General features: G+C 48.2%; 2 protein-coding genes across 2 annotated transcripts in view; both read right to left on the bottom strand.

Annotated features, from left to right (window-relative positions):
• Nucleotides 1-106: 106 nt before the first annotated feature.
• On the bottom strand, nt 107-2584 carry GMPPB (GDP-mannose pyrophosphorylase B). The gene is made up of 9 exons (XM_065885396.1): nt 2206-2584; nt 2000-2080; nt 1860-1908; nt 1579-1721; nt 1201-1359; nt 1036-1114; nt 834-961; nt 568-750; nt 107-488 (listed from the first exon to the last, which is right to left on the bottom strand). Exons 1-9 carry the CDS (start codon nt 2332-2334, stop codon nt 357-359), a joined length of 1083 nt encoding a protein of 360 aa, XP_065741468.1. The 5' UTR covers nt 2335-2584; the 3' UTR covers nt 107-356.
• A 3110-nt stretch (nt 2585-5694) lies between these two features.
• Nucleotides 5695-15778, bottom strand: part of IP6K1 (inositol hexakisphosphate kinase 1) — a 67363-nt gene continuing 57279 nt past the window's right edge. Inside the window, exons 3-6 of the mRNA XM_065885006.1 lie at nt 11184-11394; nt 9216-9397; nt 6925-7100; nt 5695-6368 (exon numbers count right to left, since the gene is read on the bottom strand). Of these exons, the coding sequence (XP_065741078.1) occupies nt 5835-6368; nt 6925-7100; nt 9216-9397; nt 11184-11394 (1103 nt within the window). The 3' untranslated portion in view covers nt 5695-5834. The remainder of the gene's footprint in view (nt 6369-6924; nt 7101-9215; nt 9398-11183; nt 11395-15778) is intronic.

Below are 15778 nucleotides of genomic sequence, written 5' to 3'. Positions count from 1 at the left end.
CTTAAACGCAAACCCAGGCTGGGCCCTATTTATGAGCCCCTTGCCCTGTCCCCCACGGCCCCCCACCATGCCCTATTTGTGCCTGAGCTTGACTTTCAGTCAGGGCCACAGTGAGCATTAAATTATTATTCCATACAGTTCTGGCCCAGCCCCTCTTGAGGGAGTGGGCTTTGTGGGGTATGCCCAGCAAGGATCTTGCCAGATTATGTCCACAGGAGAAGGCGGGTGTCCGATGGCTTCAGCCTTGTCCAATCCTCCCCAGTCAAATGGCAATGAGTCCAGGGCCTCCTGATGTGTCGAGCCAGTGATCCCCTTGCCAGTGGGGAAATGGGGGCTCAGCCAGCCCCACAGCATCCTCACATGATGATGCGGGGCTCCGGCACCGACTCACCAATAGACTTGTGGGGCAGCACACTGGCCCCGTTGAGGTAGAGCTCGTCGTTAACTATGACGTCCTCACCCAGCACTGTCACGTTCTCCATGCGCACCTTGGGGGGAGGGGCAGGCCTGTCAGCGAGGCACAGGCATTCCCCCACCCTCCCCATCTGGCCCAGCCCGGAGGCTTACCCACTGGCCCACGCGGCAGCGCCAGCCTACAATGCAGGACTCAAGCCAGGAGTGAGAGCGAATGTGGGCATCTCGCAGCACCGTGCACCGCCGAATGCACACACCATCCTCCACCACCACACCAGGACCCAGACTCACATTAGGGCCAATGCTGCAGTTCTCGCCAATACGGGCACTTGGGTCCTAAGGACAGTGGGGAAAACACAAGTGGGCCATCTGTCCCCCAAGGTTGAGGGGGTTGACAATGCTCTGGGCAAGGGCCTCACCACCAGCACGTTGCCCACAATGCCGGGGCCTGAGCACAGTTGCTCAGGCTGCTTCTGTCGCAGCGACTGCAGGAAGAGGCACATGCCAGTGAGGAAATCCTTGGGCTGCCCAATGTCCATCCAGAAGCCTGTAGGGAGAGAATGCATCAGGGGGCTCAGCCCAGCCACAGACCACCCCCACCCTGTGGCCTCCCTGCCTCACCCTGCAACTCCATGGCATAGAGCTGCCCCTCCTTGGCCATGACAGGGAAGATCTCCTTCTCAATGGATGTGGGCTGCAGCTGTGGGAGTGGGCAGCTCATGAGCAGGGTCATGGCAGTGGTGGCCCGCCCTACCCCAGCCCACCCAGCAGCTGGCTTCTACACACCTGGATGCGCCGTAGCACTGCTGGGCTCAGGATGTACATGCCTGCGTTGATCTTGTTGGACACAAACACCTGCGGCTTCTCCACGAACCGGTGAATGCGGCCTGTGTCCGCCTCACACACCACCACACCGTACTTAGAGGGTTCCTCCACTTTGGTCACCTGAGTGCAGGGGGACTTCAGGCCTAGTCCAGGGCTCCTGAGCCTTGATATACATGCTGTCCTAAATTTCAGGGGCTTTGCCGAAAATGCTTAAAAGCACAAACTGCACAGCTCTGCACCCGCAACACCAAGGGGCAGTTCAAGGCTGGAGGATGGGAGAGGCTAGGGAGGCTGCGCATGGGGACAGGTACATTAGAGCAGAAAGACGTGCTCTCTTACCAGAATTGAGCCCTCCTGGCCATGGTGCCGGTGGAACTGCACCATGGCTTGAAAGGGGAAATCGCAGATCACGTCACTGTTGAGGACGAAAAAAGGGTCTGCAGTCTCAGAGAGCAAGTCACGGGCCAGTGCCAGGGGCCCAGCTGGGGGAGAGGAACAGGTCACCATCATCTTGGGGGTCTGAGCTCCTGGATCCAGGCTCAGCAGTCCCCATCCAGGCTAAGTCTTGCTCCTTCCCTGGCCCTAAACCCTTCCCAAGGGACCTTCCTGTCTCTACTGACCTGTTCCTAAAGGCTCCTCTTCATGGGACATAGAGATTCGGATTCCTAGCTGGAAGGAAGAAGCCCCCCATCAGGTTCCTCTCACCAGGGTGAAAAGTTGAGCGGGGACCAAGGGAAAGAGCGAGAAGTCCGTGCCTCACCCTTTGCTCCTGCGCCTTCATTTCCTTCTCCAGCACCTGAGACATATAGCTCACAGCCAGAATCACGTGGTCCACGCCGGCCTGTGGGACAGAACAGCGCCGGCCGCCAGGCAGAGTCAGCCGAAGGCACAGGTGTCCCCGATCCCCAATCGCTGGCCGTCCCTCATCCTATCAGGTCCTACCATGACCCCGGCCCCGGGCCTTACCGCGGCCAGCGCCTCCACTTGGTGCAGCAAGATGGGCTTATTGCAGAAGTCCACCAGCGGCTTCGGGATGCTTAGCGTCAGCGGCCGCAGGCGCGTCCCATAGCCACCCACCAAAATCAGTGCCTTCATTGCGCCTGCGGGCGGCCGGAGAGTGAGTCCCGTGCTCCGAGGTGTCCGCGGCCTGCCTGGCGGACCCCTGCCGCACACTCCCGTCGCTGTGCCCGGCCCCTCGCCTTTTACCCGTCAGACTGACCAACTCTGGCTCTGCCTTGTCCGCCCAGTCCGCGCTGACGCTAGGGCCGAGACCGCAGCAAAGCAGGACGCGACGCCGGACGGAGACCGACTGCCTCCCAACTCGGGCCGGCGGCCGGCGGGAAGTGACGTAAACTCGGGCGGCCCAATCAGCTACCGTATACGTGGCACACCGTCGGCGTCGAAGCGCCGAAACGCGACGCTCCGGCCGACGCAGCCAATGAGAGCCGAGAGCGCCGGGTTACCATGGGGACCGGGACCCGGACCTCCGGGTCAGCTGGCCATTGGTGGATCCAAAAGCGGAGCTGGCGCCAAGGGCGAGGCTTCTTTTGCGCCGCGCCCCAACCGCTTCCGGCCCCTCCCCGCCTCACCGGGCCGACCGGGCCGGCCGGCGGAGGAGCCGAGGACGCGGGCGGGCCGGACGAGGCCAGTCTCCCGGAGGCCGAGGGGTTTCTCAAAGACACGGACACGCCTCGGTTTCTAGCGGCTTTATTTTGACATACACGACCTCAGACACAAGCGGGGCGGGCAGCGCTAGGTGTACAGAAAGGGGCAGGCTCAGCCCAATGCCGGAGCAGCCCCTCCCCTGCACGCAAGGTCCCGAGAAAACGCAACCGCGCCCAGACGCGACCGGAGCCACGTGTCATATCCGGGCGCAGGGCTCGGGCGGCGTGGACAGGCTTAGGCAGCTTCCAGGAAAGTGGAGTAGAGAGCGGTCCTCCAGGCGAGGCCTTGCAGTTCCCCGAGAAGCAAAGATACCAGGCCCTTCCCTTGGTTCTCCCCAAACTTTTCCCCATTAAAACATTTAAATCGGCACAAACAAAACCAAATTGAACAGTTTTAAAAGTTCAAGCAATCTGCATCTAGGGGGGGTGCACGTGGCGGGATGTGAGTAAGTGAGCAAAGGATACGAACTAGCCCAGGCCTTTGGCCCCGTAAGGAGAATCCCCACGCCCACTGTACGGGCCCGGATGTGAGGGAGGGGTGGCGTCCCTGGCAAGTTGCAAAACTGGTCCCCTTCCTCTTTAAGCACCGCCCATCCCACCCCGCTAGGGGGCTGGTGTCGACTTCGCCCAGGTAAGCACTATAGAGAGGAGTCGCTTGAACGCCCCAACCCGTGATCCCATCTTGCACTTTGGTCCCAAGTTGGGGCTGGGAAGGCAGGGCCTGGCAGGAACAGGGCTCTCTAGCATGGAACAGGGCGAAATGGTGGCAAAGAGCGTGTGCAGACACACATGCCCACCACCCACCAGAAAACAGGGCTGTGTCTCCCAAGTGTTCAAAAGTACTGAAAACAAGGGACCCTGCCCTGGGGGAGAAGCAGCAAATCCCAGCCCTGCTCTCTTAGTGCCAGGCAAACACTGAATTTAAGTCGGTACAGCCTCTCTCGCGATGAAGAGCGGAATGGGGCAGCATCTCCCATAATATACAAACTCAGGAAGCACAGCACATCCCCAGGCTGGAGAGGTGCCATCAAGTGGGTCCTGAGTGGCCCCAGACCCTTTGCTTTAGCCTCTGCCTTACCAGGAAATGACTATCCACACTAATGAAGAACTACTGCCCCCATGGATGAAGCCACAGAATAGTACAGAAGATGGTCATTACTGACCAGAAACAGGCAAGCTGCCCCTCCTAGCCCCAAGGAATGGGAACGTGCCCACCAATGGCACCAGGGTCAGAGGGCCGAGAGAGATGGGATCCCATCAAGGAGCCCATTTAAGATGTGTGGGGCTGCATCTCTAAGGACCAGGAAATTAGTCCATCAGTTACCAAGGCCTCTCAGAGACACAGGCTGGCAGGCTTACCATTAATGCCCCAGTAGGGACATGCTGAAAGTGACAATGACAGTGGCCCTAGACTCAGAGGTGAGAGCACTAACCTCAGCAATGGCTAGGTGAGTGCAGTATCACCTGGCCACATGTGTTAGAGGTGGCAGGTCTCTGTGCCATTAAGGGCTGGTAGCAAAAGTTATGGGCAAGGAATGGGTCACCCCCTGGGCCTTCACTGTGCTACTGTCAGTGTTGAGTGTTGAGGGGGCCACACTCCAGGCTCACAGAGAGGGTGTTGGGCCAGCAGGGAAACACCTCCTCCAATTCATTTTGCTACCAGTTCTTTTAGAAAAGGTAGCACCTGCTGAGGAAGGGCACAGGGGCAAAAGCTCACCTCAGAAATGGTAAAGAGAGTATTTTGCTGAGGGAAGCATGAAGGAAATCAATATTTACTAATGAACAAGGCTACACCCCAGGGGAAAGATCACAGGGGCTGGTAGATGGACAAATGGACAGACTGATGGACCCCAGTACTGATCAGACAAAACTCTCATTAGCAGAATCTGGGCACCTGCACCCAGCACCCAATGTCCCTATAAGCAAACAAGCTTAAAGTTCTCCCTCACAAGCCTGGGGCTCCTCACATGGGCTGCTGCCTTGAGCTTGGCCTGGGGAGAGGTGAGACCCTGAGCGGACCACAGCCTTTGAGCCCTGGAAGGAGCAGCCCATCCAAGGCAGCACAGCTGCCCAAGCTAGAGGAAGAGGACTCCTACCCACAGCACAAGGACTGCAAATACTAGCTGGGTCAGAGCCATCAGAGGCCCTGAGGCCTGCTGGAACATTGACTCTCCTCAGCAAACAGAGCAGGGCCCCCTCCAGTGGGGCAAGAGGGGATGGCCTCCTTAGGCAAGGGATCTTGGTGAGAAACGCTGGCTGGGCTGTGCAGGCAGGAGGAGGAGCAGGTTCATGTGCCAAATAGTGCCTGGGGATCCCAGGGCCTGCCCTCTACCATTGCTGGCTTCAGCACAGCTTCATGAATCTAGCCTCATGCCAAGGTCAGAACCGAGAAGGGTCCAGCTGTGTGCAGTTGGCCCTGTGGTGCCCTGGGGACATCTGTTACAGACCTGGGTGATACCCACAACACAAGCTACAAAGTCCCCCAAGAGATGGGCACCCAACCCTCTACTACTGGGAACAAGGGATGAGTGAGCATGGAGGAGCCCTGAGCCAACCCAGGGCTTCACCCCACAACTAGCAGGACCCTGCAGCCACAGACCCCAAAGACCTAGGCAAGACAAACCAATGTCCAAGGGCAACCTGTCTCTGCTGCCAAGACCACCAGGGGTATCTCTTCTTCCTTCCTAAGTCAGCCTGGACACAGCAGTCAGAACCATAGAGCTAGGAAGCCTGGCTAAGAGGATGTGTTCTGCCCTCCTTCACTTTATATATATGGATTCCAGGCTACAGCTAAAAACATTTCTTTTAGTTTACACCAAAGAGAAATATAACCCTTTTAAAAGCAAGTCTGTGTGTCCTCATGGCGAGTTCAGAGCAATGGTCCCTGCCTGAGGGTGGAGAGGAAGGGGTTCTGGAAGCCCAGAGCTGGGCCTACTGGTTCTCGTCCCGCATCTGTTCCATGATGCTGATGAGGTTCTCCAGGCCAAACACATAGCCTCGGTCAGGCCCATCATGCACAGTGGGGTCATCTCGGAAGCCCTTGAATGTGCTGTGTGCAAAGTCGATCATGCGGACATCCACCTTGGGTGGAGAGAAGGGGCCCACCTCGGGGCTGGTGCTGCTGGGGCTGGTGCTAGGGCCACAGGATGGTGCCACCTCAGGGAGCCCTGTGTCCAGGTGCTTGATACGCATTTCGGACCGGCGGTCCAGGTAAGACTCAGACCGGCACTCCTTACCATCATAGATGACAAGCAGGGAACTGGAGTAGAAGCGGTAGGAGGCCTGCCGCTCCAGTACAGCTTTCAGGCCTCGCAGTTTGCTCAGGATGGGCTCAAAAAGGTCACGCCGCAGGTCCAGGCCATTGTGCAGGTACTGATAGAGGGCATTGCGGAAGCCTTCAATGGAGAGCCCACGGCCATAGTACTTGTTCCTGCAGAGGTAATGCCCCGTGTCCAGCTGGTACACCTGAAACCCCAGGAGACAGACAGGTGAGTACCAGGGAGGTCTGATGACCTCACGGTGCCCTGGGCAGGCACTATCTGGAAAGTACTTCTGACCAACCTGAGCTTTTCTGCTCAACCCTACACAACTAGAGTAGGCAGGCCAAGTTCACCCTAAGTTTTCCTGTGGTAAAGCCAGCAATGTGCCGAGACCAGGCCTACAGGTTTTCTGTCACTACCTTTGAAGCCCTCCTCCAAGTTGCCCCAGGAGACCAGCTGGACTCAAACTAGGAATTATCTTGCTGACAGACAAGAGTCTTACTTGCCCCAATATGAAGGCAACAGGCTCTCACAGTGGTTCTGCACTGGAGCCCAGACCAAGGTCCCCAGGTAAGGACAAGAGGGCTCAGGGAACATGTCTACAAAAACGCACTCAGCACCCTGTAGGGGACTCACCCTCTCGGAGGAGATTCTGGACCACTGTGGGCCAGGAGGACACCTGGCTCGGACAGCAGGCAGGTACACACACAACCCAAAACATGCAAGCAGGAGCACCTAGGCTCTCACCAAGGATGACTCACCTGCATGCCACAGACCCTGACACCCAGCGTAGCTGACGTACTTTGCTCGCACTTCCGCATCTGCCGGGCTGCCTTCTCAGCTGATGCATCATCACCATGCTGCCGGGTGCCCATCTTCAGGTCCAGCACACAGGGATACTTGAAGTGGTGCACCACGTTCTCAAGCAGGAGGAACTCTGGGCCACAGTCAAGGGGAATAACCACCAAACTCACCATCAGCCCCAGCCAGAAAAGCATAATCCCATTTTTCTATAAAAGGAGGCATTCCATTCTAATGTAATCTGTATTCACTTCACAAACTCTCAAATGTGGATTTCAAACCATTGGCTCATTATTTCTTTAAAAAACTTTTTTGTTGTGGTAAAATACACGTAACATTTATCATTTTAACCATTTTTAAGTATACAGTTCAGTGGCATTAAGTACATTCATATTACTGTGCAACCATCACCACCATCCGATCTCCAAAACTTTTTCATCTTCCCAAATAGAAATTAGAAACTGTACCCATTAAACAGTAACTCTCATTCCCCTCTCCCCTGCCCCCATAACCACTATCTACTTTCTGTCTCTATGAATTTGCCTGTTCTAGATACTTCATATAAGTGGCATCATGTAATATTTGTCCTTTTGTATCTGGCTCTTTCGCTTAGCAAATTGTTTTCAAGGTTCATCCATATTGTAGCATGTGACAAAATTTCATTCCTTTTTATGGCTGACTAATTTTTCATTGTATGTATATACCACATTTGTTGATATCATTTTTATTTTATTCTTTAGATCTGTCTTGCAGGCATACAATAAACCAAAGAAGATTTGGCAGTTTCACATACATCCCTGGCACCATCAGTAAACCAAGGCCCTGCTCAATCCAGTGTCTCACTCAGGCCTAAGTAAGGAACTTCCTTTGCAGCACTACTACAAAAATGATAAATCAGATTTAACATTCCCAAACAGGAATCTTTAGAAAAATCTGGATTTAAATTTCTATCTTGCCATTTTCTGAATAAACTTCAAACCAGTGGACCATATATTTAAACTTATCCCTTAGTACTTCTAGGATCTTCTGCTTAAAATGGCTCTGTGGTCCTGGCCTCCTGGCATTTATATCCATGTCCTCATCTACATCTCCTGTCTGCAACAATCTTAAAGGTACAGGCCTGTCACATGTCTGCCAAAAGTCATCAGGGCTCACAGCCTGGCCCTCAATTCCATATTTGGGACTATGTAGCAATCACATGGTCTTGGAGGATAAGACCCTCAGCATCACTGATGATGATGAATATTTTAATATCCGCTAATTCTTTAAGGAATAACATAAAAAAATCATTAAATATGGCTTTTAACTAGTCTCATCACCTGCTATAAGCTATAAACAAGTGACAGTAAAACTCAAAGAAGGTTGCAGAAATATCTCACAATGCCTGAGAGCACTGGATCCTGCTTAGGCCACTCACTGGCTTTGAGCACAACACTTAACCACCCTGTCCTTCCATTTACTCGTCTGTAAACGGAAATCATAACAGTTCCTCCCTCAAAAGACTTAGGAAAACTGAGTAAGTACATATGAAGTGCTCAGCATACTTCCCCTCAGTTTCTCAGTAAGATTTATTTATTGTCTACTGTTTCAAAACACTAAATGATTTTAAGAATTCCCATTTCATAATACTTTTTTACCTTTGGTATCTTAAAAAACTGTTTTATATTGCACAGGTATAGTGTTTATCTTTAGAAAAAACATACTAAAATCAAACATATTACTTTTTAATTATTATCTTTTGGGAGGGGAGAAATCCACACGTGTACACGTGCACATATGCGCACGCGCACACACACCCCTCCCCCCCAATTCTAGACATGCACTGATAAATATGGTAGCCACTATCCATGCCTGGTGATTTAAATTTAGATTTTAATTAATTAAATAAATAAATAATTCAGTAACTCAGTCACAGCAGCCACATTTTGGTTACAGTGTGGCTAGTGGCTACCACAAATTTCAGCACAGATTCAGAATACTTCCATTGTCACAGACAGTTCTATTGGACAGCACTCTTCTAGACTGCCAAGTTTAAGCTTCAGTCTTACCAGCCCCAAAATGCAGGAAAGAAACAACATGTTGATGAAAATAAGAAGGACAAAGAGGAAGAAGAGCCTATGGAAAAGGGAGATGAGAACAAAAGAGGAGTCCCTGAACAGAGAGGGCGCTGGCCATGGTACTGATAGGTGCCCTGACACAGGACTCATGGTCCCAGTAGCAGGCACTGCTGGAGAAGCAGTAACAAGGATACTGTAGAGTTTTCGGTCCTTGGACTCGGAGCGCATGCGGCTCAGCTGCTGTTTGTGACAGCGCAGGCTCCAAGGGTTGTGGCTGATCTTCTCGGAACTCAGACCGCTGTTGCCATCCAGCATCTGGAAAGGGACGTCCGAGTGGCTGTATAGCTCCACCTTCGGAGTCTTTGCCTCCTGGGGGCTAAGAAGGAAGAACATACCCATTGCTAAGGGGCTCACACAAGTCACCCTCTGGGGTCTCACTACACAGGGTAGGGGAGGCCTGGATCAAGTCTAATGTGCCACGCATAGACCTTCCTGAGGGGTGACACGGGGCCCAGATGCATGAGCCCATTAAAGTGAGTAAATGGTGTAAGTACTAAGGAGCTAGGGTGTGCAGCCTGTGTTGCTAAACTGATCTGATCTGATGTCAGAGACAAACTATGTGCTGCCACACCTAAGAAAAGTCCCAATTCCAACTTCTAGGTCAAGTCACAGAGCATCCTATTCACTGAATTTTTTTTTTCTTGGCCATGCCGCACGGCTTGCAGGATCTTAGTTCCCGGACGAGGGATCAAACCCAGGCCCTCGGCCATGGAAGTGCCGAGTCCCAACCACTGGACTGCCAGGGAATTCCCTCACTGAAACTTATTTTTGAGTGATATCAAATATATATAAAGTAATTTAATCATACAATTTTAATTTCACTTTGGTTCAAAACGCTCATTTTTTATTTACATTAGTTTTATTTTTTTTACAATTCAGTTTTTTGGGTTTTTTTTTAGTATATTCATGAGGTTATAAAACATCACCACTATCTAATTTTTAGGAATTTTCATCACCCCAAAAACAGACCTTGTCACCATTAGCAGTCACTTCCCATCTATCCCTCCCCCTCAGTCCCTGGCATCCACTGACTTTGCCTTCTGTCTCTTGGACAGAAACAATAGATTTGCCTATTCTGAACATCTTATATAAATGGAACCATATAATATGTGGTTTTCTGTGACTGGCTTCTTTCACTTAACATAAATGTTTTCAAGGTTCATCCATGTTGTAGCATGTGTCAGTACCCCATCCTTTTTTATTGCTGAGTAATATTCTATTGTATAGATATACCACATTTAATTTATCCATTCACCAACTGATGGACACTCAGGTTGTTTCCAGTTTTCGGCTATCAGGAATAATGCTGCTATAAACATTTGTGTACAAGTTTTATGTGTGAATATATTCCTTCAATTCTTGGGCATATACCTAGGAGTGCAGTTGCCCGGTTTAACTTTTTGAAAAACTGCCTAATTGTTTTCCAGAATCGCTGCACTATTTTACATTCCCATCAGCAATGTAGGAGGGTTCCAATTTCTCCATATCCTCATCAAAACTTTTATTGTCTATCCTTTTGATTATGGCCACCCTTGTCGGGGTTCACATTTTTTTGCATGATATATCAAGAAAAATAATTCTTTGTAGACTGTTTTCCTAATCTACAAGAAAAATCAATTTCCAATGCAATAAACTGAATTTCAGATTCAGGGAAAGGACTAATAGCTGATATCAGAGTCTCAGAGAGATATGACACCCAAACCCTTAAGGAACACTAGTCCGGATGCCACTCATTGCCTTTGGGCTCTGACATCCTGCAGGTGAGAAAGGAGCTGGAACTTCATCGTGGACCAATGCATTTCCACCTCTGTCTTGGGGGTGCGAAACATAACAAAGCTGGAGAAAACAGGGTGTTCTTGTTCCCAAAAAGCTGAGGGAACTTCATTCTCTCTTGACTAGCTACAGCCATACTCAGAAGGAGGCATCACTGGGGTGATGTGACATACAGGCGGCAGCCTGCACCTATGTGGATGGCCTAAGAACATCAGCCACCTTCCCCCAACCTTGAGCCTTACTTCCCCATGATGTATCAGGACTCTAGAGATATTCTGAGTATATCAGGACCAGACATGAACCACCAGTCCTGCTTACCATCCCCTTACCTCTCTGAGGTTTCAAGGGACAGGCTGGCTTTCTCCTCCCTGTGGTCACTGCCACTGCCTGACCGGTGCAGGCTCCGGCGAGAGTGCTTACGCCGAGGTTGCTCCCGCTCTGGTGTGTCATCCTGCTCCACGGTCTCACTTTCCACATAAGGGTAGGCCACCAAGTTGATGTAACCATCACTGTCCCCCTCAAAGCAGACTGACACCACTCCTGTTGGAGAAAAAAAGGCAGCCAGTCAACAAATGTCTACAGAGATTGGATCCCTTCAGTTCAGACTGCTGGCACATGCTGTCCCTCAGCACACTGACATCACCTGCCCTGAATCAACTGTGGGAACAATGACTAGCAGACATCTTTCCAAAACACAGCTGACCACTAATCCCCCATTCTAAGTCTAACCACTAATCCCCCATTCTAAGTCCACTATTTACCTTTGATTTTGGATAAATCTATATATTTTTCCCATTCTCTTGTCTAACCCTCTCACTTTCTTTTTTCCTTTTTAATAAATTTATTTATTTTTGGCTGCATTGGGTCTTTGTTGCTGCGCACGGGCTTTCTCTAGTTGTGGCGAGCGGGGGCTACTCTTCACTGGGGTGTGTGGGGGTTCTCATCACTGTGGCTTCTCTTGTTGTGAAGCACGGGCTCTAGGCGCGTGGGCTCAGTAGTTCTGCATGTGGGCTCAGTAGTCGTGGCTCACGGGCTCTAGAGCACGGGCTCAGTAGTTGTGGTGCACGGGCTAAGTTGTTCCGTGGCATGCGAGATCTTCCCGGACCAGGGCTCGAACCCATGCCCCCTGCACTGGCAGGCGGATTCGTAACCACTGAGCCACCAGGGAAGCCCACCCTCTCACTTTCAACTACTGCCTTCTATACCATTCAAAAGAACTGTATTTTCTAGGTGACATCCACACTCGACATAATTTAACTCTCTACTTATTTGACTGCTCTATGATGCTGTCATTTCCCATGTCCTCCTCTAGATCTGGTTTCCTTCTGCCTGACAATGTCACCTAGAGAGACATCAAGACTTCTCAAAGACAGTCCCCAAAATATGTCTTCTGCTGACACTGAACATCAGGCTATTCTAAGCTCAACAGGCAGAACTTCTGCCTCACCAAACCACCAGCATTCCTAAGTTGAAACACCTATTTTCCGTGCTGTACTCATGCAAAACAGTTTGTTGTGTCCATTTTTATCAAACAGGTTTTCATAGTTTCTTCTGGATCATTACCAAATGAGTTGAAACACAATACCTAGAAATCAAGGAGTTTTTTGTTATTTGTTCTTAAAAAGGTCGAGGCTGCCCTTCATCTAACTTCCATATCCAACCCTCTGTCAGCTACACTCCTCGTTTACACTCTTGGTGTGCAATATCAGCATTATTGAGAATCAGTGAGAAGCATTTAGGAATATGTCAGTATGCCAGACCAAGAATATCCTTCTCTTTGGCCCATTTCCTTCTCCAGGAGGGCACTGCCCCAATCCCTGGTCTCTATTAGGGAAAAAAATCCTTAAGACATTAAGGTGAAATAGATTTTTCTTACCTTCTCATTACATTGCTTAAATGTACACCTCACTTTAGTGAGCTTCACAACTGTGTCCTGGCTTCCTTACATAGATGACTGCCTCTCCTACAGGTTTCTGCCTTTGTAACTTCTTCTCTTTGTCTTTTCCAGAGCTTCAGTTATGTTCAGGTTTGAATGCCCTCTGGTCTACAATATTCTTTGTTTCCTGGGCTCCCCCTCATACTCTGATCTAGAGTGACCCCAGGCCTGCAACATAGCTCCCATGCTGGGCCCCTCCTTGCTGCAGCTGACCAGAGTGAGAATTGTTCCTTCTATGTCCTCTCCTTTTCCCTTCTTTCTTGGTTTCCTCCTTATTTGAGTGGAATACATCTTCAAGTAACTTCCTAAGAATGTTCAGGAGGTCAATTTTCTGAGTCCTTTGCAGGACTTTATTCTATTCCAACACTTGACTGATAGTTTGGCTGAAGACAGAATTCTATGTTGTCTGAAAATAAAGACAGTTTTACTTCTTCCTTTCCAATCTGGATGTCTTTTATTATTTCATTTTCTTGCCTAACTGCACTGGCCAGAACCTCCAAGTTATATGTCAACTAGAAATGGAGAGCATGGACATTCTTGTCTCATTCCTGATCTTAGGGGTTAAAGCAATTGTCTCATCACTGAGTAGGAAGCTAGCTGTAGGTTTTCATAGATGCCTTCTATCAGGTTTGAGGAACTTTCTTTCCATCCCCACTTTGCTAAGAGTTTTGTTACTCCTGTTGTTTTATCAAGAATGGATGTTGATACAGATGGCCAACAGGTACATGAAAAGATGCTCAACAATGGCTAATTATTAGAGAAATGCAAACCAAAACTACAACGAGGTACCACCTCACACCAGTCAGAATGGCCATCATTAAAAAATGTACAAATAACAAATGCTGGACAGGGTGTGGAGAAAAGGGAACCCTCCTACATTGTTGTTGGGAATGTAAATTGGTGCAGCCACTATGGAGAACAGCATGGAGGTTCCTTAAAAAACTAAAAATAGAACTACCATATGATCCAGCAATCCCACTCCTGGGCATATATCTGGACAAAACTGTAATTCAAAAAGATGCATGCACCCCTATGTTCACAGCAGCACTATTCACAATAGCCAAGACATGGAAACAACCTAAATGTCCATCAACAGATGAATGGATAAAGATGTGGTACATATAGACAACGGACTATTACTCAGTCATAAAAAAGAATGAAATAATGCCATTTGCGGTAACACTGATGGACCTAGAGATTGTCATACTAAGTGACGTAAGTCAGAAAGACAAATACCACATGATGTCACTTACATGTGGAATCTAAAATATGACAAGAACTTTTCTACAATACGAAACAGAAACAGACACACGCACAGAGAACAGACTTGTGGGGGTTGGGGGGGGAGGGATGGATTGGGAGTTCAGGATTAGCAGATGCAAACATATATAGAATGATTAAATAACAAGGTCCTACTGTATAGCACAGGGAACTATATTCAATATTCTGTGATAAATCATAATGGAAAAGAATATGAAAAAGAATGTACATATATGTATAACTGAATCACTTTGCTGTACAGCAGAAATTAACATAGCATTGTAAATAAACTATACTTCAGTAAAATAAATTTTAAAAAAGAATGTATGTTGGATACTGTCAAGTACTTTTTCTGCATTTACTGAGATAATATGATTTTTCTTTTTTTAGTTTATTGATATGGTCAATTACATTAACTTTTGAATGTTAAACCTACCCTGCATTACTCCTGTGGTAAACCCTACTTGGTCATGACATACTGTCCTTTTAATATATTCTTGGATTCAATTTGCTAAAATCTTGTTCAAATTTTTTAGGTTCGTCTAGGACATTAATTTTCTTGTAATGGCCTTATAGAATGAGTAGAGATGTATTCCTGCTTCAACTTTTTGGAAGAGTTTGTGTAGTATTTCTTAAATATTTGGTAGAATTCACCAGTGAAGTTGTGTGGGCCTGGAGTTTTCTTTGCTAAAATGCTTTAAATTCCAATTTCAATTTGTTTACTACATAGGGCTATTCAGATTATTCATTTCTTCTTGAGTGAGTTTTCATAGTTTGTGTGTTGCAATAAATTGTCTATTTCACCTAAGTTGTAGAATTTACTGGCATAAAGTTGTTCATAATATTTTTATTTTTTTTAATATCGGTAGAAACTGTAGTGATGACACACCTGTCTTTTTTTTTTAAGATTTCTTTTTTGATGTGGACTATTTTTAAAGTCTTTATTGAATTTGTTACAATATTGCTTCTATGTTTTGGTTTTTTGGCCGTGAAGCATGTGGGATCTTAGGTCCCCAACCAGGGATCGAACCCACATCCCCTGCATTGGAAGGTGAAGTCTTCACCACTGGACCACCAGGGAAGTCCCACATCTGTCATTTCTGATATTGGAAATTTATGTCTTTTCTTTTTCCTAATCAGTCTGGCTAGAGATTTATCCTAGCCTTTGGTCTTTAGTTTTCATTGATTTTATTTTTGCTCATTTTCCTACTGAACTGTCTTTTCTCCTGTTGATTTTGAATTGCATACACACACACACACACATTCTAGAAACAAATCCTCGGTCAGTTTTACATGATGTAAATAGCTCTTAATTTTCTTTAAAAGTGTATTTTGATAAAACTTTTTAATTTTATATACTCAAATGCATCATTCCCTCCTTTAAAATTTCTTTTTATCTTGCAGGGCCATCTAAAGCTATATTGGAAACCTTTAATTCTCTGCAGGCACATACCATTGAGTACCTTGACACAGAGCATCATACCTGATCAAGGGAGAAGTGGTTATGCTATGGGTCGAACAGGAAGAAGAGCCTTCCAAGAGTGGGTAAGATCTGGTAATTAAATGAGCCATGCAACCTACCACTAGTTTAAAAAATATATATTTTTTGATCCTAATTTTTTTTTTTTTTTTTTTTTACCTCATTACTCACACCTAGAAAGAATTCAGGTAGGAAAACGAAAATCAATGGTCCTTTACTTCATTTGATGTAAGTCCTAATTTTCTTGG

This window comes from Phocoena phocoena, chromosome 10, assembly GCF_963924675.1.
Source record: "Phocoena phocoena chromosome 10, mPhoPho1.1, whole genome shotgun sequence".
NCBI classification, from domain to species: Eukaryota; Metazoa; Chordata; class Mammalia; order Artiodactyla; family Phocoenidae; genus Phocoena; species Phocoena phocoena.
This window is presented reverse-complemented; position numbering and strand designations above follow the sequence as displayed.

Excerpts from the sequence above, each read along its gene's own strand:
- GMPPB (XM_065885396.1), bottom strand. The coding sequence starts at position 2,334 with ATGAAGGCACTGATTTTGGTGGGTGGCTATGGGACGCGCCTGCGGCCG. Across the intron at positions 1,115-1,200 it reads CAGTGCTACGGCGCATCCAG|CTGCAGCCCACATCCATTGA; the intron begins GTGTGTAGAAGC and ends CCACTCCCACAG. Across the intron at positions 489-567 it reads GCTGCCGCGTGGGCCAGTGG|GTGCGCATGGAGAACGTGAC; the intron begins GTAAGCCTCCGG and ends CCTCCCCCCAAG.